This window comes from Caloenas nicobarica, chromosome 13 (assembly GCF_036013445.1).
Source record: "Caloenas nicobarica isolate bCalNic1 chromosome 13, bCalNic1.hap1, whole genome shotgun sequence".
NCBI lineage: Eukaryota > Metazoa > Chordata > Aves > Columbiformes > Columbidae > Caloenas > Caloenas nicobarica.
In genome coordinates this window covers 4,339,482-4,363,887 of record NC_088257.1, presented here as the reverse complement: position 1 = coordinate 4,363,887, position 24,406 = coordinate 4,339,482, and the positions used below count along the sequence as shown (strand labels likewise).

Below are 24,406 nucleotides of genomic sequence, written 5' to 3'. Positions count from 1 at the left end.
CCTACAAGCAAGCCGCCTGCTTTGCAGGGAGCGAACCAGCAAAGCTTTTTCCACCAGCCGTTTGTCCACCAGGACAGAGCCTTTCAGAATCAGAGCAGAAGCTGCGACACAACCCACCCAGGCTGGGCAGGGAGACCTTCGGTGGTTCCCGTGTGTTTACACCCTGGTGCTTGTGTAACCCCCACTTACCGTCATGCTGTGTTGACATCTACATGTTTATTTTCCCTTCGCCAGACATGCCAGGAAAGGGGGACTTTGCAAAGCCCATCTGGCTGAGCAGCCCTGGCCATGGGCGTTCTGCTCCGTTCTTCTGCTGCCTCCCCAGGTTGCTTCCAGTCACAGCTGTGAATCATCTGTCATCATTTCTGCACAACTTCACTGACACGGGCCAAGAAAGGAAGCCAGCCCTTTGAGGCCAGAAGACAGTAAAGCCAATTCACCTGTTTTTCAGAAACATAAATTGTCTGCGCTTCCCATCCACAATCCAAGTTTGCAGTTGTTACTACACCTAATACTAAACTGCTTCTTTTGGGACCTTCGGCATCAAGGTGAATCATGAATTCTCATCCAGATTTGTAATTTTCAAGTAGTTGCATTTACATCTTACTATTTCCAGTGAACAATTTGAGTGGAGTTGCTCATACCTTCATGCAAGGCAAAGCATTGAAAGTTCTTATGTTGTAGTTCAAGTGGAAGGGCTGGGCAGCAGGAGGGCTCCTACAGCAACTGGAGGAGGGAAGTCCCAGGGAAATAGCCTGGACAAGAGCTCCCTGGAGGAGAGAGGCCCCCATAGGAAAGAACAGATGTGCAAACAGATGCCAAAGACAAGCCCTACAGAGAGGAAAGGGAGAGGCCCCTTCACCAGTCCCCAGGATAAAAGCAGATGGGCCATGGAGCAGAAGTTATGATAATCAAGGCAAATGAGCTGAAGTCCCCAAGAAACCATACACAGCAGTTGCTTGATGGGATTGAGCAAAGGGATGTAGGGAGAGCCAGAAAAGAGAGCTCTGCAGCAGACCCAGAGGGGCTTCACTGCGCAAATGGCATCAGGCTCTCCGTGTCATGACTCATCCAGCTCTTGAAGCAGCAAACACCCCTAACCTGCAGAATTTTGGGCACGGTCTACTGTGGCAGACCATGAGAGCTCTCCTGGCCAGAGCACACTGTGCTGCCATCCGTGGGCCCTCCCTCCATGGGGGTGTGAGAGCACCTGGGACGTGGTGGGCAGAGCTACCAGGGTCCAAGAGGACAGACAGCAGAGGATTGAGAAATGCTATGGTGAGCTCAAGGTCTACTAAGGCATCTGCCGGAGTCAACAGGCCTCACTACACACCAAGAGCAGCATTTGCATGCCCTGAAGAATTATATGAGTATCTGACACCTTTTATGAAAAAAAAAAAAAAAAAAAGGCAAGAGACTCAAGGCCCCTGCAGAGAATAGTTTAGCCCAAAGCCCAGTCGTGTTGAGAAGCCTGGAGGCTAAAGCTGTCAATTCATAACGCCAGTTCTACAAAACCTCAGAAACTGCTGTGAACCACACAGGGTCTGTGAATCTCAGCAAGAGACATCCTTAATAAAGGGCAATTTACAGCAAACTGAAGACTCCCCAGAGCGCTGGTACCTTTCCAGGTTTGTAGAGGGTTATTTTGGCCTCATTACTGTTTTAGAGGACACCATAAAGGGTAACCAAAAGCCAGTATAAAAGAAAGGGTAATAAATCCACAATACTTCTTGAGCATTGGCCTCCTTCTCCCCAGGAATCTCATAGAAATAACGGGTGGCATCACGTGGAGTCCCACCGCACACAACGCTGCTCAGGACGGACGTCATCGCCGAGCCCTTGGAGCGACCTGCAAAAAGGGGTTGAAAGCAAGAAAAGAGTGACCGGGCAGGTGGCTGAGAGCAGGAGCCAGCATTGCTGCCTCTGGTGTGGTTATTAATGACAGCACAGGCGGTTTTAGCAGGTCACTGTCCTGCGCCTGCTTGGCAGACAAGTTTGGAATCTGATTAACAATCCTTTATCACCAGCTGTGATTTTTGTGGATGATAATTTCTGCTGGCAGCAGGAGAAATTCAGAAGGTGCTCAAACACTGACAGAAGAGGCTACTGGGGCACCATCTTCATCAGTTCATTGCTTTTGAAGCATGTTTAATGCAGGTTTTACAGGTGATTATTTCAAAACCTAAATACTTGAAATCACTACAAATCATAATAGCTTTCAAGTGCACTGATTTTCATTTACAAGTATTTATTTTAAGCCACAAATTGTGTGCTGCTTTTATGAAATCATGTAGATGTCCCGGCACATGATTTTATCTGGAATCAGTGAGCAGACATCATCAGAGAACATTTTTACTGTCTGATATTCATCATTCTCAGGCTGCATAAATAACATTCAAGAATTTACTTGTTTCATCACAGCTCAAAGGCAGACACATTTTGTATCCCCCAAAACACCTAACCAAGACCAAACTGGTGACTTTCACCCTGCATGACTGTACTTGGTGAGGGGATTTCCCACATAGAAATAGGCAGTAATAATCTATTTCTAAATAGTGTTTGCTCATGTTAAGAATCAGCATACAAAATACTAACAACTACTTATATCAGAGTCTGCTGATAATAAAATTGGATTTTATTATTATCAGCAGAAATAAAATGTGAAGCATGCGTAAGCATTTTGAGAATTTAAAAATCAATTCTCATTAACTGCAGTAGGTAAAAATGGATTTGATAACCTAATCAGGAAAAAAAAAAAATCTATGTCTTTGGTGGGAATGAAATTAAATGGTATTAGGTAAAATCCTGCCAAAATCTGAAAGAAAGTCTCTCTAGCCTTACCTGCAACAGAAAGTGTTTACAGATCAGGCCACAGCTAAAACTGACTCAAACACTGCATGTGTTCACCCAAGGTTCTTCTGGAAACGTCCTGCAATAATGTTTATACAAATAAAAACCCTATTTGCTTTAAGTAACTGCTATACAAGAAAGTACAGGAAGCGCGTGCAAACTGCCAGCAGATTTCTGTTAGCCCACCAGTCTCCTGCTCTGCAAATTCCACCCCACTTTCTGATGTGTTGCCCCCAACTAGCCAGGGGAGCTTTCAGCTCAAAGACCTGGCTTTGTCCTAAAAAGAGTTAGAGCTGCCTGTACATCAGTTGCATCCCAAAACAATGATACTTCTCCTTGAATAGCTTAAACCATTCAACACGATGGAATTTCTCACATCACCATTTTCCCCATAGCACCAGGACCCCGAAGGAAAGACCATGAAAAAGGTGGCTCCTGAGACGGGCACTGGCTGAGCCCCTGTGCCCACAGGGCCTTGTTCAGGGAAGGAAGTTCAAGCCAAGGCAGAAGGGTGACCCAAAAGCACAGGGTGATGGCCCATGGACCACCAAGGTGGCTGAGCTTTCTGCTTGGCCACCAGCACCACCTCAAGGGTGCCATCAGTGCTTCTGTCCTCTAGGGACAAGAAATGCTGCTGGCCATATTCACACCCCCCAATCCCAGAGACCTTCCCAGCTGTGTCCCCAGCTCCAGCTTTACGAGGGCAAGGCTCAGCACACCACCTAACATGACCAGTCAAGGTGTATCTGCTGCCCACAGCCGCTCAAAGTGGTCTGGATTTCCCAGTGTCTCAGATGAGGCAGCTGGAAGAGGGACACTTAGTGCGACAGTTAAACTGCCAGCCCAATACGTGGGGTGCTTTAAAACCCGTTTTCCCCTGTGGGTTTCCAGATTTAAACTGATTAAGTCTCAAAACAACCCTCTGAGGTAGGTAAGTATGTTTTAATGTTCATTTTACAGGCAAGGGAAAAGGGCTGAAAGCGTGGTGAAGTGATTGACCCAAGACCACACTGAGTCAGAGAGAACCTGATCCCTCCTCACAAAACCCCAGACCACACTCTTTCTCCTCAGGTCCAACATCTTCACCAGGTATTTACAGCAGCTGCTGCACCCCAGGGGCCTCTGTGCTTATTGCCTAAGGGACATGTGGTGTAAAACCAGAGTGGGGACTCGTGTGTCCCTCCCACGAGGCTTAGTGAAGAGAAGTGACATGAAGCTGCAGAGTTATCTTTATTGTAGAAGCACGCTAAGACACAGCGAGGCAGCAGAGACCGCAACGGCACGCGTGGGGTGGACCTGGGAAGACACCAGTGGGTCCCCACAGCCCTTCACCCTCCACCTGAGCAAGGATGGGCCCCATTCACTGCAGAAGGGGATGAAGGCAGCCCTGGAGACTCAGCAGCTCGACATCAACTTTTCCTTTACTTGCCCTAAGGAGACAGAAGGAGACAAGTTATTACTATAGTCCCAGAAGGCAAAGGAACCTGAGAGGACCACAAGGAGACCTCAAAGCTGTGATGCTCCCATGCTCTATAGGGTCTCTGAGCCACCTCTGTCACCGCACGATGGGGGACAGCAGCACGCTGTTCTGCCAGTGTCCTCCCTTCTCTGTAGGAACAGCTCGGCTGAAAAACCAGAGCCAGGGAGAAAAGAAATGGGCAGAGCCCACTGCTGCAGGCACTAGAAAGTTTGCACATTCTCATGAGCTCAGCTCCACCATCCTCTGGCTGTGGCGAGAGGGGAAAAAACCCGCCGCAAAGCCCTTTGCCCCAGCTCCTTTGAAACACAAACTCCCAAGGACAGGCTAGCCAAGAGGGGCTAAAATCACTGCCCCTCTCTCTGTACCTTTAGTCACAGCTGGTCCCTGGTGTTTGCTGCCAGTCTGAACTACATTACTCCTGGAAAGAAAGAGCAAAAAAAATAAGTCCAGTGGTCATGTTTGGGGATGCTCTGTGACACTTGCAGAGCATTGGTGTCAGTGTGACAGCCCCTCCAGCCAGTTCAGCGGCCACATGAAACAACGGCAGCAGAGCCTGGCACCAGGGCAGGCAGGCTGGGTCCCTGCCAGCCTTGGAAAACAAGACTAACTTCAGCCTGAACTAGGTACTTTCCCCACCTACTACCTAGCTGGGAGAGGTCCTGTTCTTTTTTTCCTCCTTCTGCCACCTTAAAAAGAAGGATGACAAAATAAAGAGCACTGTAAGAAAGCCAGGACTTTCCCATTGCAAACCTGGGAGTTATCCATTTGTCGAGAAACAGATTAAAAGAGTAGAAACTGGATATCCCCTTTTTCCCCCTGACCTATCAACTGATGTGGGCAGACTGGGGACTATCATGCAAGTGATTTGTGGAGAAACCTTTGAACAAGTAAAAGAACTGCAAGATAGGAAGCATTAAAAGTGAAATGTACTGGGAAGGCCCACAATTGATTCACCTATACAACTTAGCACTGCAGGACCTTGTGGCCAGCTAGCTTAACAAAAAAAGGTGTCAAAAAAGATACCCAGGACTCAGACTTACATTCATCTGCAGTAAAACAGCATGGGATCAAAGGAATTTGTTTATGGCACAGATGAGCTGGGGAAGGTGCTGAGCCTGGACACCAGCCAGCCCGAGGCCCTGGGGACGGGCTCTCTCTGCAGCAGGTTTTCCACCACAGCAGTGTGCAGATACACCCTTTGATGTCAGATCTCTCCCAAATCACTCTGCTCCCATCCCTTCCTGCAAGCACCCTGCCCTGATGGCAACCTGGGTACCAGGCGGGGAGAGTTACCAGAAACACATGGAAATCCAGCAGAAGCTTTGCTGGCAGGAGTGGATGCAGACACTGAGCCACAAGGCATGAGGCAGCTTGGACACACACACTTTGTAAGGCTACCCAGCTCCTTCATGGATAATTTCAAAATACAACTCAAGAAATTATTACATTTCTGGGTAACAATTTCTTATCTTCCTCCAAAGTTTAAAGAGAGGCCTTTGCATTTTCATTCTGCACATTGCAACCGTCTAAAGCCATTTCTGATGCCAAAAATCACTGCTGGAGCTGGCTTCCTCTGGGTTTTAGAAGCATATATTGAGTGCCTGGATCTTCAGTGGAAAGAAGAATTCATTATACAGCAAGTGACCATGAATTTCAGTGCTGAAAATAATACTGCTCTGTCCATTGTTCCTAAGCTTCCAGAAATTTGTAGTCTGATTCTCAAGGTGACATAATATACATAAGTAAAGAATAAGTCATCGTGTGTGGGGGTTTACATTTGGCTTTTTTTGCCCCAAGGAAAAAGCTTATCACTTTCCCTTTTAATTGCATCCAACTCTCCTTGGAACTCTTAATATAGCTACAAGCTGTCTGACTTTCAGTAAATGGCATATTCCTCTAATTGCAAAGGCTTGAGAGCTGTAACAACTTGGTAAAACACAAACCAGTAAGGAATTCCAGACCAGGCACAGTTTTATGGGAATCCTCTCCATTTTTCAGTCACCATGGTATACCAAACCTCATCTTGTGTAGTGCCTGGTCTCCCTGCGCCCCCAGAATACACAAGCCAACAGTGGCTCCATCGCACTAAAGGTCAAGACAAAATCCTCCAGTATTATCACAGGTAAAACTGTTTCTCTCTGCACTACAATTTCTTCAACTTGAAACAAAGTTGAGAGCATTGAGCTGCTTTACAGAAGAGGGGAAGAGGAACTGGGGTGTTTTGGGGATCTGCTGGCATCAAGCAGAAGGCGGCACAGTATGACGCTATGGCACGATGGCCGTTACACAGAAAAGGTCTTCATTGCCTACACACATGTTGATACCAAATTCATATTCACAAGCCAAAGCTCCTATCCAAAATGTTACAGAATCTCTCTTCAGTTGGTTCAATATTTTGATTCTCTGTTTTCCTGGCGATGAATATTCAGTTTAAGAGCTCATTCCAACCCAGAGGACAGTCCCTCGGTGCTACAGGGAACCTCGCACACTCAAGAGATGCAAACTGGGAGACCCTGGCTGCAAATCAAAGTGCTGGAGACTGCCAAGCTTCCACTGGGGGAAAGACCAAGAACAACTGAGAAATATTTAACTCATCTGCTATGTGGGATCACACAAGATGCCAAGGCTCAAGACCTTTCCCCAAAAGTATGCCACTTAGCAAATAATATTTTCCAGCCATCTCTCTGGATATTATTTGGGAAGTGAGAGCTTTATGGTTTACACAGTCTGGTCTCAAAGTCCCGGTGGGAAAGCCAAATATTTTCCCAGACATGTCACTCTCCTACTATACATTCTCAGTAAAACACGGAGACTATGCCCAGGTTATATATTAAATCCAGTCTGAACCTGTATTTAAACATCTGGATAACAAGCACCCTACTTTGGGGGCTCTAATGATCCCACCATAGACGCAAGGGCCGGGCTGGCTCCCCAGCATGCACTTTGAGTGAGAAATGGGATGCTACATGAACTAACAGGCACTTTGGGTGGCCATTTCTCCACCTGTCAGCAACATCGCACCACAGGGAAAAGTAAGAGAGAAGATAGAGGGCTCTGATACCCCTGTTCCTTCCCAGCCTGTGGTACAACCAAGCCATCCCACCCTGCAGGACTCCTTGAGCTGACCCTAAGGGTACCAGAGCATGCTGCACTGCATGGCTGAAGAGCAGCTATAGAGCATGTCTTTAACCCTTTAGCCCAGTTAACTTGTTCATTCAATTAACCTGTTAGTTAACCTGCCTGCAGGTCACTGTGTTGTCCCCCATCTACTGCTGAAGAGCACAGCAGGGCAGCTGGTGACTGACTGTGACATTCTCAGTTGTCACTCTCCATTGTGGCTGCCTGGATCAGGCCCCCACAAGCTGAGATGGTGCCAACGGGGGATTTTCACAAGGGGAAAGGAAAAGATCGACGTTTCCCCAGCCCAGCCGTGGCATGCCGCTTACCACTTCAGGGCCAGGCTTTCGGCATTCACCTCGATAGTTTACCGTGATGTAGTTTGATGCTCTCCTGCAAAGTGAGGACAAGACATTGCTTATTATTCACTTGCAACGTCACAGCTCTCTGCCATCGGTATGACAGTCCTCTGTGGACTCCTTAATGCTTTGATGCTACTTCCAATGTGATGGCATTTATTACTCCCCGAACAGTCTTAGCATCGGGCAGAAAGGGAATAGGGGACTCTGGAAACTTGTGTATCTTAATTAGCTGTCATCGGATTAATCTCAGACATTTTGATCTATGTTTGCTTAACAGCAAGGCACCAAGGACACACTTGATAGTGAGTCATGATACATCAAAACAAACACTGTGCTGCAAAAGACACTCGGGAATGGTGCATGGCCCTGTATTACTGAAATCTCTCCGCCTACTCACATGGCAGCTGAACACAAGTCACATTCATTTTTGTATGTTTTCCCATCAGTGCCACAGACTGGTTGTGAGGATTTGCTGCAGAAAATCCTTCCACCCTTTACCCCGTGCAGAATCCGATCACAGTCCAGCTGAAGAGAGAAAGAAATCACATTTGGTGCTGGTTCACTTGCAAGACCCTCCTTTACACAACTTAAAAGCGCTTACAAACCAAGACTTGCCATGGGGCTCCTCTGTCCTGCAGCAAGTCCAGGCTTGTACAGAGATGGTGTCTCTTGTTGGACCAGCCAGCCAAGCTTTTGGGGGCAGAGCCCTCCCTGCACCAGTGCCAGGCACAGACCCACTCATCTGATCCACCTTGGTCCAAGCAGGTCTATTTCTCTCACTGGGGGTCCACAAGAAGATGAAAACTTCTGCCACCTGTCCCTAGTTGTCCTTATCCAGGCTTTGATGCCATTTCATCTCCAAGAATGAAGATGAAACCCATTGTCCACAATTAAAGAAAAAAAATTAAAAAATAAATCTCTACAGCAGGTTCCCACTGTCTGAGGGAACACAGCACAACTTCTGACACCCACTGAATAAAGAGACATAAGCATATACAAGCAGCTACGACTAATTAAGTTGCCCTCTTGTTTCCTCTCAAGTGTGACAACGGGAACAGAAACAACTTTACTTACAAACCACACATGGTACAAGCAGGACAAACTCACAGCACAAGGAGTAGCAGACCCAAAAAAAAAAAAACCTGTCGCACTTAGGTCTCCATCCTACCATCATGCCGGGGTGGGCGTTTGCAGGGTCATAGCAAATTTCAAGCAGCAGAGGTCCGAGATATTGCAGCCCGGGCGCACACACAGCCTGGCCATCCACCCTGGCTCCAGGTGTTGAAGAAAGACCAAGACAAAGGAGTGACTAATGGGTTCCCATCCCCTTCTCCAGATGCTACAAAACACATCACAACACCTGCCAGTGGTGCAGTTGGAGGAGAGCTGCAGCTGGGACAGTGAGATCTCACCTCCTGTCCCACCTGGAGATGCACCCTTTAGCACAAACTGATGGTTTATCAACAGCACCATGGGAGGGGAAGCACCACAGGGAAGGAAGGTTTCACAGTGGGTGGCACAGGGGGTTTGGTAACATTGGGGTGCTGTGATAGCACCTGCTGGCTAAACATCACTTGCTAATTTCATTAATGTGCTGCTTCCTTTCTCATCTGGGTAATAACCAATGACATGAAGGCAGACAATGCTGACCTTAGCAATTCACTGCCAGGTGCTTTCCTATGCACCAGACATTGCTGCCTGCATTACTGCCCAAGGGCAGGCAGCCACCCCACCAGCAGCCTCACATACCACGGGTCCCAGCAGCCAGTGCCACCACTCCTTTGGCTCTGAGGAATTGGAGCTGCCTGTGACAAAACCCACAGGTGGGTCTGGAAAGAGCAGAGGAGCAGATCTGCTCTCTGAATCACCTCTCAGTCAGGCTCATCGGCATCCACTCCTCCTCTAGCACTACCAGGAAATACCACTAAGCCCTGAAGCAGACTGGAGTTATTACGCCTAATGCTTCCTCCGGAATGCACCAAAATTGCTGTACCTGAACCACCTGCCAAGATTTTTTTACTCAAACATGCCTTTTCCAAAAGCAGTCAGTGACAGAGGCTTCAGAGAGAGTTAAGAACATTTGTAGTAAGGTCCCTCCAGTCCCACAGAAACACATTGCCTATCCCTTCCAAAATATTATTCAAATTACTGTGTGTAAATACTGGAGAGATGAAAACATCAGGTCATTTTGTTAACTATCCTAGCTCTTGACAACACCCTGTACCAGCGAGATCCACAGTTTAGTCACCCTTTTTACAGTAACTTATTTTCTCTTATTAGCTTCATACTTTCCACTTTTAGCTTTGCTGAAACTATTGCATTTTCTTTCCATGGAGACAAGGGAGAGCAGACACCCCCATCTTCCTCCCATGTTATTCCATATTCAGTTACAATCTATTGCTCAGTGTTTCGCCCTTTAGCACTCCCTTCCCCTGCCAACCTTACCCTCATCCCCTGGTCAGCCCCATCACCCTGCGCCAGCCACGGCCTTTGACTCAGCACCTTCCCAACATGCAGGAGGTGGCATCAGGATATATAGATGCTTTCACTCATTCAAACCCTTCCAAGGACATGGGGCCAAGTGAGAAGCTTTAGGGTCACAGCAGGAACAGGAGCAGCCGCTGGGAAAGGAGCCAGGGGGGCTCAGCACCAGAGGAGCACCCCACAGGAGAGGCCCCCATTTCTGCCCGTGCAGCTACCGTCTGAGATGCAGGAGGTGGGTTTACCAGCTGGTAGGCGCTGGTGTCTCTGCTCTGCGCTTTCTGACCAGGTCCTCGGTTGCAGTTCTTGCCATGCTGAGCCACGCTTCCTTGTGGGCTGACAGGGAAAGAGCAGAAAAGCAGCTCATCACACCTCCCCTCCAGAATAGGGGGAGCACGGTGCAAACCACCCTCCCCACAGACTGCCAGAGCCCTTGGGAAGCTGCTTGAGAGGGTGAGAAGCCCCCCGCCACATACCAACAGGGAGGATAAACCCTGCCCTGTGCTCAGCCCAAGTGCATCACCACCCTGGGGCCCTGCACCCCTGTGCCTGCTGGCATCACTTGGTGGGTGAGGAGATGAAGGGACTGCACCAGCCAAAAGCAAGAAATCTCAGAGATACCCAACAAAGAATCTGAAAAAATCAGCAGCTGGTCCAGCAGCTATAAAACAAACAGGAGTGCCTGAGCAGTGCCCAGAAAGCACGTGGTGCACCAGGCATTGCCTCCAAGCCAGCAGGTGAGGATGAGCCACAGCCAGGCAGACACGTGTGCCCTGCCAGGAGACAGGGTTTGCTGGGCAAAGCTGTCCTGAGGGAGATTGAGTACAGTAATCACTGGTGCTTCACACATAGGAGGGTCAAGGACAAAAAGGAGCAAAAGGTTACACCAGAATCATGCCCCACTCTACATGTCTCTTCCCCATCACTGGCTTAGCCAGCAGGGAGAAGTGCTGTACTGAGCACCAAACAGCACAGCGGTCAATTCTCCATCCCAGACAGTGCCACTTGTGTGCTGCTGAACCACTCCTGATCCAATTAACCTCCTAACCACCCCTAGGAAACAAAAACACATAGGAGCAAAAACCAGTGCCAGGGCTTGTGGGGTGGTTGAGGGGACAGGCTGCCACCTCAAGCACTGCTCTACTCACCCTCTATTCGAAGAGTAGGGACGTCTGTCATTGACACTCTGCTGTGACCCCGAACCACTGCAGTTCTTCTGCAAAAGGGGCAGGGTCACATTTAACAACCAAGCACAGAAAATGCTTTTATACAACTAGAGAGAAAGCGAAGCTAAAGCAGCTCCTGTCCTCCCCACTCCTCCTCTCAGGCCCAGGGAATCACAAGGCTGTTTCTGGAAAAGCAGGTTTGATGCTTGCTCCATACAGGCTTTAACACCCACCAAATGTTACCATCTGAGAGCAGACAGGATTGTGAAGAGTCTGAACCTGCCCTTTAGCTCACATATAGCATCAAAACACTGGGAAAGCAAGAGGGGTTATTCTGCCAGGTCCAAACATGCCCACTTTGTGTGCTCATACTCAGGTCCATCCCATGAATGAGGGAGGCTTCACAATACAACCTGCTTCTCCCCCACTGTTAGCTGGCTCCAGCATCCCAAGCACCATGGTGACCCCAGGCTGACCACAGACAGTCCCTGGCCACCAGGATCCCAGACTCTCACCAGCCCCCTTCTGAGCTCAGGGCAGGCTCCAAGCTCCACCTCACCTGCTTTGTCCTCTCTGAAGTGAGCGGTTTGTTGCGCTGGACAGTTCCACCAGACTGACCCCCTCTTTGGGCTTCCTTTTTGCTGGAAAAAGGGGAGAGAAAGGAAAGGGAGCACTATGGCAGTGAGAGTGCCACTAGGACCGGGGGCTGCCCCATAAGCCAGCATCATGCCAGTAGGCACCACCTCCCCATCCACAATCCCTGTTCCTGGTGGTCCTGTTCCTAATTCCCACCCCTAAACCTTCTCCCTTCTCCTCACCATTCCCACTGTATGCTACATCCTGGATCCAGGTGGCTGCTTTCATATCAGGGCTGCTCCTGCATATGCTCTATGGGAGGAGAGAGAGAGCATGTGGAAGGCAAAGTACACACGTGGGAAACTCCTCAGGAGCTGCCTGCACCTGACAGTCCCCTGGGAAAGGGGTTGCTCTCTATCAACCCTGCTTCTCCTCCTCTACTCCATGCTGCTTCTCACCTGCCCCTGGGCCCTTTGCACTGAAGGGAAGTGGGAAGAGGGGCAATGGCTGGAGCCCTACTGCCGGAGCATCTCTTGGAGGGCTGCTGGGATTCTGGACTCTCTCTCAGGCATCACCCAGATGCAGCTCCACAGGCAGAAGCTGCAGCAGAAGGTTTCCCTCTTTGCTGCTGTTGCTCAGAGGGAGCTGTACTCACAACTTCTCAGCGCACATGAGACATTTGTTGGTGTGCTGCTTGCCAGAGGAATCCCGAACCGGGTCATTCTCCCTCGTGCAGGACAGTCGTCCACTCGCTTCATACTGGGCACGATACTCTCTGCAGTTGTCCTGCAGAAGGAAGGCAGTGGTTAAGACAACCTGTCCTCCTTCCCTTATTGATCTGATTCTTAGAAACCTAGGGTTTCCTGCCAGGAATGTATTGAACCATCACAAACGCATCACAAGAGAGCCTGGGTGTGGGCGAGAGAGGGTGTGCAGTACCAACCACTTAGTATATAAACAGAGGAGTGAGTCAGAAAAATTATGGGTCCCTCTGCCTGCACAGCACGTGTTGGGAGTTTTCTACTACAGTCCAACTAATTATTATTCTCCTTGCTGGGCTATCCAAAGCATGCCAGTGATGTGACCAATACAGTAATGAAGTCCCTCCCACTTCTCCCAGCATCCTTAATACACAGCTACAGCCTTTTCCCAGATCATAGCTCATATAATTCCATTTACAAAGCAAGTAGTGCCCCCAAAACCAACACTTTGGGACATGTCAATCAAGAAGCACCAGTTAAAACAAAATCACAATGCAAACATACTTAGTAGTCCATGAGCAGTGGAAGGTTGTTTGGAGAGTGGATGATTAACTTGTTCTCTGTTCAAAATCACTGTACAGAAACCAAGTTAATTTGCCCCTGTTACATAACATGGATGTAAACATTCAATCCCCATAATTTCAATTATGTCAGACACTGCATTAGCAGATTCCAAAATAGCAAGTACAGAGGATAGGTAACTGAATCTCATCTTTTTTTTTTTTTTTAAACAAATAGGTTTCAACCTCTGCAGTTTTCTGCCTATTTTGTGTACAGGAGAGTTTTGGCCAGCTTGCATTAAGGTCCTTACCAGGTTACTGGCTTCATCCTCTGCTTCACTCGGAAGTTTCCAGCATCTCATCCTCCCTGGCATGGAAGGATCTCCCCAGCACTGTGTCCTGCATCCCTCCTGGGGCACCTCAGCCTCTGGCTCCCCAGATTTGCTACTGGACTAACACTGGCAAAACGCTCAGAGTACAAAGCCCCACATTTCCCTAGAGCCAACTAAGCCACGGGTAGGAGGAGAGATGATCCAGCCCAGAATGAGCCTGCACCTGCTGCACCCAGCACCCATGTTGCATTGCTCCCATCAGAAACAAATATTGCACCCCAATTCAGAGCGGCTCCCTGGGAGCCTCACTGCTTCTCCCCATCACCCACACATTTGTACACCCCTGTGCAGTTCAGGTGATGCTTTCCCTCCCTAGCAAGCCCAGGAAAGCTCTCCCAGCCCTCCTGTGCCTCATTCCCTGAGGCCAGCCCAGCTCAACACTGATCCTCTGCCTCTAAGACAGATTCACCTTCCCCTAATAGCCTCTCTCAGTCTCCCTTTGAACTAGCATTTCTAGAGCTCTGTTAGCTTCCCAACCTCTGCTGCAAAAACCTCGCTGAGTACATTCAAGACTTGCATTTGCCTTTTTCATGGTCTGTCACATCCCTGACCCACTAATAAATGCAGGGCTTTCTTATCCTTTGTCACTTCTAACCGACAAGCAGGAATTCTTGTTAATCACTGACTGTGTCATCTCGCACTGTTATTACATTTTATCTTGTTTCTATTACTCCAGACCTCAGCACTATCCAATTAGTCCTGAGTGATCTGCTGATCCTCCTCTGTTGATGCTGCCTCCCAGCTTTGCCATCAGCAAATTTCACTTACACTTCTAGTTTTTTTGAGCCAAAGTCATTAGCAAAAGCACTGAAACAGGATTATCCCCAAGACTGAGGCTTAAGGGCACTGCACCAGTCCCTACCATAGCAGAAATCAAAAGGTAAGTATCAGAAAGGGACTTTCCCCCCTTCACAGAGCTGCTTTTGCCAGCAAAGCATCAGTGTGCAGGGACGTGGTGGCTGCAGGGTGACAGGACAAGGGTGGTGAATGGTAGCTCTGTGAGAACAATATTTCCAACAAGAAAAGCTAAAACTGAGCCACAGGACCAGGGCTGAGCTTTCCCCCAGGAACGCAACATTCTCTGGAGTTTTGCAGAGTTCAGATATAGACCTTTTCACCCCTATTTTTCTTTTTTGCCTAATTAGCAGCCTCAGCAGCACTGGCTTCTCCACCCTTGAGCCAGGTTTCAGGACAGTGCAGCACACTTGGTTTCTCACTCGGATGGGATTTGCCTGTCCCTATATCCACAGGTCAGTGGGACAGACCACAATGTTCAGGCACAAGTTGTTCACTTGGGGAATCAGGAGTATGAACAAGAAATAAGGAGGGAAAGGAAAGTGGATCTCAAAATTAAATCAGTGGAGACAGAACAACTGAGCAGAATAATATTGCCTTTTCTTTATCTTGGGTGAAAATACAATGAAGTTTAATATTAACCTACTTAATACTTTAATCTCACCTCATCTTTTCCTTGTCTGTTTTTAGAAAGCTTCTGTTCATTCTCCCTTTTGCTGGAAGAGAAGCAAGATGAGAAAGTGAATGCCAGGGGGCTCCAGGGAGTGAGAGGTTTTCCTGGCATCAGCTGCAGGAGGGGCAGGTGATCCCATCAGCAGCCAGAAGGCTTTTGGTTTTGGTTTTTTTCCTCTACTCACAACTTCTCTGCACACATGATGCACTTATTGCTGTGTTGCTTCCCAGAGGAATCCCGGACTGGGTCATTTTCTCTGGTGCAGGTAAGTTTCCCATGCTTGAACAGATCCTGAAACTCTCGGCAGTCATCCTGTGGAAATGCCAAGAGCATGGGTTGACACAGAGACATGCATTTCCCACAAAACCACAAAGGATTATCCACTCAATGAATTACATTTCAAACACTATTTTATTTCCTTGAGGCATAACTCAGTGGAAAACCATCATTTTCCTGTTGTGTTCTCTTAACTACGGCATGCAACAAACAAATAAATCAGTATGTTTAGAAGAGCAGATTTGCCTTTTTCATCCTGGATAACCTTATTTCTAATAGATAAGACATGCAAGAGCCTGCCTGAAGGCCTGAGGTGCTGCTCTAAGTATAAAAGCTACAATTTCTCGGTGAATTTTGAATGAGAAAGTCAGTTTTCCCATCTCTCATGGGAGCATACACTACCAAGAATTGTAAAATCCATGCACAGTAAAAAGATGAAGTTGCAGGCATTAAAAAAAAAAATCCTTGCACACCTCACATTCCCAGGAATGCTAGAGGTGGGCATTTTTACCTTCTACTTAACATGACATTATGCATTAATTGAACCAAAGGACTGTTTCTCAAAAGGCTTTTGTAGCAAAACCTGCTTAAGGATTTTAGCCTGGTCTTTACTTCCCTCTGAGCAGCTTTCCTATAACTTTCAGGGCACACAAGCAGGTTTGTAGCATAAGAAACACATGCTACATGTAAAGTCTTTAGGTTCTTTTATGTAGGACTTTTAAGGTTATACATTTTTTCCCCCTCACACTGTGTAGAGGAGGTAGTTTGATAACTTATCCCAGCTCTGCAGATGGGGAAGTCAAGCCTAGAAAATTACTTGCCAAAAGCCAGACAGAAAATCTATACTGAACAAAAATTCAGCGTAGGTCTTCTCCTGATACAGTGAAACTGTCCTTCCGCCTTCAGGACCACACTTCGACAAGTCAGGTGTTTAAAAAAAATATCTTCCTTAGGACGGCTATGCTTCACAAAGCCTTTAAATTGCCCAGACACACAAGAGGTAGAAAGTTACCCCGCTTAACAAGATGTACAAAAAAAAGAATAAATCACTGCAACCAACACTATCTGATGGAAGCCAGCTCACTCCTATCTAGAATAAAAACTCAAGGCCCAAAAAGCCAAGTCTGTCCACATAAAGGCCTGCTATCTATAAAAAACAACTGTGGGTAAAAGAAACCTGCCAGGTGCATCAACAAGATAAACAGGGGACAATTAGAGCCAGTCTGCTCCCACACCCCACCCTAGTCACAGCTCACATGCACCATCATTGCTCTTAATTATTTGTCAGATGCCAACGATGGGCCTTATAAACAGGCAGGTATCCTCCTTAGCCTGTGCGTTGGGCCAGGCACAGGCCATATGTTCTGGGTCAGTAATTGCCTGATAGGGACTAGATTGCCTGGGAGCGGCCGTGAGGAGTTTTGATTCTTTTTATGCTGGTGGGTGGCAGGGAACCTCACACTCCTTCAGCCCCTCTTGCCGAGGCAGAGCGTTTTTGCCCTGCTCCCATTTCTGGGCGCTTCCCAACGGCCAAGCCAGCGTTTCCCATGCCGCAGACAATGAAACGCACTCAGCAAGTGGGTCAGAGGCAGGAGACGCAACGCCAGTGCATCATCCTGCCCCCGGCACCCGATAAAACTGGCTTCGGTAGCGATGTTTCACCTCACCTCTCCCAAGGAGTTCACATTCCTGTTCGCCTCTCCACCACTCCCTTTGTCTTTTGAGTCTCTTTCCCTGCAAGAAAGGGAGGCGTGAGTGACAGGGCAGCGTGCAGTCTTCGGACATAAAAACAAAACAGCTGGTGATCAAAGGCCAGCCCTGCCAACCCCACCTCCCCATTGCACAAGGCAGCAGGACGGACCAGCACTGGGGCTCTGGCTCAGTGAGACACATCTGGGGTGTTTAGCATCTCTGCACTGGGGGCGTTTTGTCATCCTTTCTCTCTGCCTAACATCCAGGTGTTTCCATCCTATTAATTTATAGAAACGTGGTACTGAATCCATGTATGTTTTCACCTCCGATTTGCTCCTTGCACCCTGCAGCATGTTCCCTCTGCATGAGGAGCTGAAGAGAGCTACTGTGTTCATAGGTTTGATGAAGAGCCACTAACTGGTCTGTCTGGCCCAAGACTACGATTTTACACCATGGAGCCTCCTGAGAGTGGGCTCTTTGCTACAGGAGGAGAGGACATGCTGTGGATGGGCAGGACAGCCACTGGAGCCAGTGAACGGCTGATACTCACATCAGCCTTTGGCACATCAGGCACTTGTTGAGGTCGGCTTTGCCATCCGGGCTCCTGACCAGCTCCTTGCTGGTGGGACAGGAAAACTTCCCACTGCGCAGAAGCGACCAAATTTTCATGCACTCGTTCTGAAAAGCACAGAGGAGGACAGTCAGTGCCAGCTCCCTCAGAGGCCAGTGAGATCCTGAGAACGGTTCACTGACATTTAAGCTCCTTGGGTGGGCTACGTGCTGTCAGCAGCAATAGCCTGTTCACACCAGCCCCGAGGCGACCACCGTCCTGATCCCCATCTCTTGTCACACACCACACGCGGTACAGGCTGCATCCAGAGCCCTGCTCGGGGTTCCCAAGGCAGAAAAGACAAGAGTTCAAAGCCCATTGCAAGGGCCATTATTCATAGGAAAAATACCACCTATTTAATTTGCATACAGCTGCAAATTGCTGCTCACTGCAGGGGAGGACTCTACATTATAAAGTTATTCAAGAGCAGAAAATATAGCCCTAGAAGTGCCAGTAGGATGCAAGAGTAATGAGTCGACCAGAGTGACTGAAGAGCGATTCAGGTGCAAGAGCGAAGCACAGAAAAGTACAATCCTCTTAGGGTGCAGAGCGGTAATAATGTGTAATGCTGCAGCAACCAATTGCCTCCTCTGCTGGGTAACTGAAATGCAGACTAGGGAGAATCAATGAACCATTTAGTTATTTTTGGCTACTATGTTTTCCAAAAGGGTCTTTATTAAGGAGAGATGAGCTTGTTTCATTAAAATGTGAATGGAGCTGACTTCTCAGTCATTGAATCAAGTAATTTTTTGAGACTCAAAGGACTTTCCTTAATTCTTTTAATTATTAAACTCGGGAATTATCAGAAGCAAGAGTTTCCACTGGATCAGAAGCAAAATTCTGAAATATTATTAGAAATACAATTCATGCCATTTCTAACTTCTTCTCATGAGATTTCCAGCCCAGAGCTGTTTGGGTATATGCTCAGCATAGCACACCAAACAGACACTGTCAGCTAGAGCCATTGCTGTATTGCAAAACTATTGTCTCTAAACAAGGAGAAATTTGCTGTTTTTTCCATCATTGAAAAAGCATTACGATATCCAAAGTAGAGTCTGCCTAAATGATTTTGCTCAGAGCATGCATTAAGCAGTGTAGCTGGCAAAACAAAAGGAGAATCAGAAAAGAAAAGGTTGGACTTGCCTTAATCGAAGCTTGGCTGGCAACATCTGTGACAGAAAAACCAACAATGAAACCATACAAAATCTTTGATGGGAAATTTTAAATCAAAAGCATTTAATTAAAATACTTGATGCAGTTTCCTAATCCACCCAAATACCTCTAGATAAAAGCTAATCCAATGCATTATTGTATGTCAATAGGAAGGACTGGGCATTAGAGAGTTTCTGGAACATTGCACTTTTTGCCATTCAAATGCAAAAGCACAATCCATTTTTCACATCTTTGTGTTCTCCTTTACCATGTTACTTTTCTCAGGCTTAAAATCCAAGTTCCAAGGATTATTCAGTAACCATTTCTTTATTATTCTACTCCACTTCCCTGGTAGTGGTATTAACCTTGCCCAAATGTTTTTTACTTTCTTCATCTTCAGATAGAATTAGGATACCAGAGCTAGCCCATAATATCACTGTTTGTCCAAACCTTCAAATTCCTTTTCGGGGCCCATTGCATTTGCAGTACTTCACACAAATTACCAAATTAATGAGCCACCAGGTGGGTAACTGATATAAGTTTCTTTCTACTAAGCCCCTTAGAGCTGGTATAATACACTTCATCCTTTTCTCTTACATCAGTGGCATCACAGGGAACCATCAAGAAATCCACCATTAGCTCTTTTTCAACAGAAATAGGCAGCAAAGCGAAAGACCATTGCATCCAGCCTAAATCCCTGCCAAAGCCCCTCTCTTGTAGCCATACAAAAATGCATTCCTTCGTAAGAGACTTGACAAGAAATCCCCATTTTTCTGAATTTACCAAAAATCGTATTACACTTTTGTTCAAAGTCAAGCTTTCTACGCGAAAATTCGGTCTGGTTGGATATTTGTATTTCTCCACTTACACAGTTGGTTTTTTGTTGTGGTTTGGTTTTGGGGGGTTGTTTTGTTTTTTCTCCAGTTGTTCTTAAACTGTTAACTCTACTAAAAACAGATACTTTCACCTACCAGTGGAACTGCACCATTTTCCCATGTAAGAGAAAAAGCCATTATTAAGAATGTTTTGTATCAAATCAAGCAGTACAGTAAAAAATGATTGTCTTCTGTTTATGCCACTATGCTTTTTAAAGAACAAGGGCTCTCTAATCCTCTCACTGTCTTCAGGAGAGGTCCCAGGCTGTGTCCTCTGCCAGTCCCAGATTTCAGCACAGAGAACACCAGAAGTTACTAACCTGAGAAGAAGCAGAAAAATGCCAGAGCAAGGACCACCGAAGCAACTTCTGTTTTCATGGCAGCTGTTTGCCTGTGTTGACTCTATTAGTGCATTGCTCAATCAAACACAAAGAAAGGTCTCAGGTCAGATCACATATATATAGATGACCAGATTCTCCGCCTTCATTATGACATAATCTTCCCAAGAACCATAATTAGCTGCAAAAACCAGTTTGATTACAGTAGCTCTAAATTCTAATGATCCCATTAACACAATTAATTTCCATAAGGATGGGACGTATTTGAGTCACTCCCTGTATTTTGTTAAGGTAAGAAAATTATAAATTGATCATTTCGGTTTCCGCACACAGCCAGAGGAGTTCTTGCCATCTTTAGAGTGGTTCATTAGACAGAGCTTCATATATCAAAATAGATGAAAGGATTTTGATAACTTGGCTCCAGCAGAGACAACAGGAGGGCCAGGTCACTCAAGACCTCTAGAAGTCAGTCTGCTTTTATTAAAGCACCCCAGTATGAACATGAATAGAAGCATTCAGGCAAGGTTGAAAAGCATTAAGTTTGAGGCCTTGTTGAAACTCTTTGAGTTTATTGCTACAGTTCACAGAGGAGCTGTGCTAATGTGAAAGCCATACTGCCGAATCCCCATCCCTGCCCACGTGGGACCTGGCAGAACATATAGATCAGAGGTGTAGGAGTAGATACATTTATGCAGTCCTAAAATTACATTTGGCCCTTTGAAGGCAATTGCGAGGCTGATGTGGCCCCTGGTGAAAATGAGTTTGATGCTCCTGATATAGATATCGCCCTTCAAACAAATCAGTGCTCACAGATACGTTGCTATTGGTGCTAAAGGGTCCAGCAAGGTAGCTCTGCTCAGGTGTCTCGCAAAGAAGAGATAAAAATGAAGGTTGTCAAACTGTGCGTTGTTTCTCAGAAGACTCAAGAAAGGAAATTACAGATGACATCAAAGTTCCGGAATGTGATTTATGTGGGAAGAAGCTGTGTGCCCTGTTCTCCTGTGAAAAGAAGAGAATTTGGAGAGAGAAGTCATTTGTAAGGTTTGAAACAGGTGGATAAATGAAAGTCAAGCAGACCAGAGCTATGAGGAGCTTAAGCACAGGCAAGCAGGCTGCAGCTGTGCAAGGGCAGGTCAGCACCATCTGAGGAAGAAAACATACTTCTGCATGACGTATGTGTCTGGCCAGACAGGCCAACACAGCTCAGTTCAGCTATAAACCCTAGTAATAAATTGCTGCCACGTTTCTCAGATCAGAACAGTCGGTGCGTACAACTGGAGCCAAAGCCAAGTAAGTAGAGTCTCAATTTGCTGTGTGGTCACCCCTAATGTTTCTTTTCAACTCAAAGGGAAACCATGTGCAGGTTCACAGTGAAGAGTTCAGAACAGAAAGGTAAACCGTCCAAGGTCATACAAATGGGTCATGGCAGATCTGAAGAGCTGTTCTGTATGTGTATTTGGGCATGGAATCAGGGGGAGGCTGACCGGAAGATAATAAAACTACCCTGATAAAGCATGCCTTGCTGGTTGGGTATGGGGAGGGAAAATGCATTTTTAAATGGCTTTCGGTTTTAAAATTTTCTTTTCCTCCAAAAGCTCTATTCCTATAGAGAAATGAAACAATTCCCTGATTTAAGACGGCTGGCTGACCACCCTGTTCCTGATGGAAGGAAAGTAGGTACCAGACCTGGTCAGGCTGGCCAGGTGAGAGCAGCTCCCAGCCTGGCAGTGCAGAGCCAAGGAAGAGGAGAGAGACCCAGGTTCTGACCCCAAATGGGCCCTGTGACCATTGCAGCTCATTCCCATTGTCCCACCACTGCAGCACCCTGTCCCCAGTTATACCCACACCAACACGTGGGAGAAGCCAAAACCAGAACCGTGTTCAGTACTAAAGCCCAAAACAAACAAGAAGGATTTCCTTCCCAATTAGTACTGCATAGCTACGACCTCCTGAAAAAACCACCAGTGTTATGAAATGTGATGTTAGGGGTTGGGGAGAACCCCGCAAAACCATATGGCTCATATCATTTGAAGGATTTGCTCCTGTGTGCTTGAGTTACAAAAAGGAAACCTGAGCAGAATAATGAGGGATGACAGCAAGAGTGTATTAAACATAAACCTTGCCTGACTCACTTGATTGTCTTTATTGATGGATTTACAAAGTCTTAGTCCTGCACTGGAATCCAACCAGCCCATTATTTTCCATAGGAGTTTGTATTGCGGGATCAGGTCCATAGAAGAGACGATCCTGATGCTTTAGCAGTGGGTTTAGTACAGCACCTTGATAATATAAAAATAACACCAGACAACTGAAAAGCAATATGCCACTGAGAAAAGCAGCTGAGGGCAAGAAGAGATATTAAAAAGACCCTTTTGTTCATCTCTTGATTAAAATTTTGGAAAAATAAACAGCATATATCAATGCTATGCTTGATAGCACAGCTTTCACTGGGTGCATTTTTCTATCAAGTGCTGCTAGATAAACAGGAAACAGAATAAAAACAATCATGGAGGAGCAACTAGGAAAATGCATGAGGAAATGGGAGTATTACATGAAATTTAGACAAACTCTTGTCAGGTAGAAACTCAAGAGATCATGAGGAGTCCTAGGGAGGAAGTTCTATAGCCACCCAGCCGGGCAGGACACAGCCAAAGGGGACATTGACCATTTCCATCCTCAGGGTCCAAAGGAAAATGGGGAAGGGAGTCCAATAAGCAGCCAAATGATTTACACCCCAATTAGTGGTGAACATGCTTACACTTCCTTTCCTATGATAATTCTCCCATTTTCTGATGTTACTCCTTCATAGGCTGTGACTGCACAGGAATGTATCTACAGATAAACAATATTTGAGATGCTTTGCCCACTCAGAAAATTGTTTTTCTTCCCTTTAGTGACATGGCATTGTTTTGAAGATGGGGTCACCCCCTTTCTAATGGGTTTAGCATCACCTTGGGATTTTTTTTTTTTTTTTCCCCTTCAAGGAAAGCTTCCTGGCAGTATAACTGGTTAAGTTTGTTTTGCTGGTGGTTGTCTGTTGTTGCTGTTTGGATTTTTTTGTTGTTGTTGGTCTTTGGTTTGGGAGGAATTTTTTTGCCTTTTTGTGTTGAGGGGTATGTTTGTTGGGGTTTGTTTTGTTTCCAGGGTGGGGGTTTTGGAGGGTTTTTTTGGTGTGGGGGTTTTTTGTTTGTTTGTTGTTTTGTTTTAAGGAGACTTTACCCAACATCATTGCTGGGTGCTACCATCTCTCTTCCCCTTCAGACAAACCTCATCAGCACCACTGCTGAACACGTAATTTCTCTGAAATATTGAAAATTCTCTCTTCCAACCCACCACTACACCCCTCTCACAACCCAGAGATCCTCAAGGCTAAAAGAGGCACAGTTGTTTGGCATATTTCAAAGGAAACCCAGAGTAGATGGTGTTTTCCTTCACAGCCAAAGCAGAGTCCATAGCTCTTAATTTCAGCAGTGTTTCATGAGTTACACCTCCAAAGTGAGACATTTCAAAATGCGGGGGCTTTAAGGACACTCACCTATTTTTAATCAGCCTCTCAGCAAACAGCCCCTTGCAGCTCACTTCAGGTTCATCTGCAGCTGTCAAATAAGAAACATCAAGGGAAGATGATTGTGCTGCCATGCTAACATCACCTTCTGGGCTGCATCTGCATAAATGTTGCCCACAGAGAGGGTCTGTTCTGTTCATTTTGCCTAGTGCCTTGGAAAAGGACCCATCTCTGCTGGCAACCACCACATCAAGGTGCCTTCCTGCCCCCCAGGCACACCCAGTTATGCACCCACCCCGGGCTAGAATCTCCGGCAAGAAGAGCTGCGAGTCTCACCCATCTCCTCAGTACAGCTTGGAAGACACCTCATCCACACACATCCCATGCAAGAACAAGGTTCATGAGACTGGACAAAGCTCTTCTGCTTGCATGCACTTCTGTGACCAAAACCCAGTTGCTGATCAGCCAACTGGCCAGTCAGCCCCAAGATAATGAAATGAGTTTGAGTTTCTGGACTGCAATAGCAAGATGACTCAGAGCTCCCCTGTTCGTACCTATTGCTGCTGCAGCTCTCAGGCAAGTGCCTCCCAGATCTCCAGGGAAACTAGTCTTGGTCATCCCGAGATCTCACTGTCACCATAGGTACCAAAGGTCTACACCACAATCCTTTTCTTTCAGTCAGGACAAGCTTTTTGAGCTCAAAGCAGAGCTCCGCCTGTCCAGACCAGTGAAGAGTCCTTCCCAAGGACCGCTCATCTCCCATCCCAGCACAGCAGCTGACTCCACACACCACCTGGCTGCATCT

At 46.8% G+C, this 24,406-nt stretch overlaps 1 protein-coding gene across 5 annotated transcripts; it reads right to left on the bottom strand.

The window, feature by feature from the left end:
• Nucleotides 1–3,786: 3,786 nt before the first annotated feature.
• LOC135994001 (serine protease inhibitor Kazal-type 5-like) lies at nt 3,787–20,171 on the bottom strand. Of its 5 annotated transcripts, XM_065644252.1 has the most exons (14): nt 20,079–20,171; nt 18,875–18,900; nt 17,672–17,799; nt 17,097–17,163; nt 15,338–15,465; nt 15,145–15,196; nt 12,688–12,818; nt 12,016–12,097; nt 11,439–11,506; nt 10,536–10,626; nt 8,207–8,334; nt 7,777–7,840; nt 4,696–4,748; nt 4,253–4,280 (listed from the first exon to the last, which is right to left on the bottom strand). In XM_065644252.1, the coding sequence occupies exons 1-13, from the start codon at nt 20,134–20,136 to the stop codon at nt 4,743–4,745; spliced, it is 1,029 nt and encodes a 342-aa protein (XP_065500324.1). In that variant the 5' UTR covers nt 20,137–20,171; the 3' UTR covers nt 4,253–4,280; nt 4,696–4,742. The 5 variants fall into 5 exon arrangements, with proteins under 5 accessions (XP_065500323.1, XP_065500326.1, XP_065500327.1 ...); XM_065644251.1 differs by lacking the exon at nt 4,696–4,748 and having other exon boundaries at nt 3,787–4,280; XM_065644255.1 differs by lacking the exons at nt 7,777–7,840; nt 8,207–8,334 and having other exon boundaries at nt 4,244–4,280.
• Between the last annotated feature and the right edge of the window lie 4,235 nt (nt 20,172–24,406).

Excerpts from the sequence above, each read along its gene's own strand:
- LOC135994001 (XM_065644251.1), bottom strand. The coding sequence starts at position 20,136 with ATGAAAACAGAAGTTGCTTCGGTGGTCCTTGCTCTGGCATTTTTCTGC. Across the intron at positions 12,098-12,687 it reads CTCATGTGCGCTGAGAAGTT|CAAAAAGGAAGCCCAAAGAG; the intron begins GTGAGTACAGCT and ends CCCTTTTTCCAG. Across the intron at positions 8,335-10,535 it reads ACACCAGCGCCTACCAGCTG|CTGGACTGTGATCGGATTCT; the intron begins GTAAACCCACCT and ends TTCTCTCTTCAG.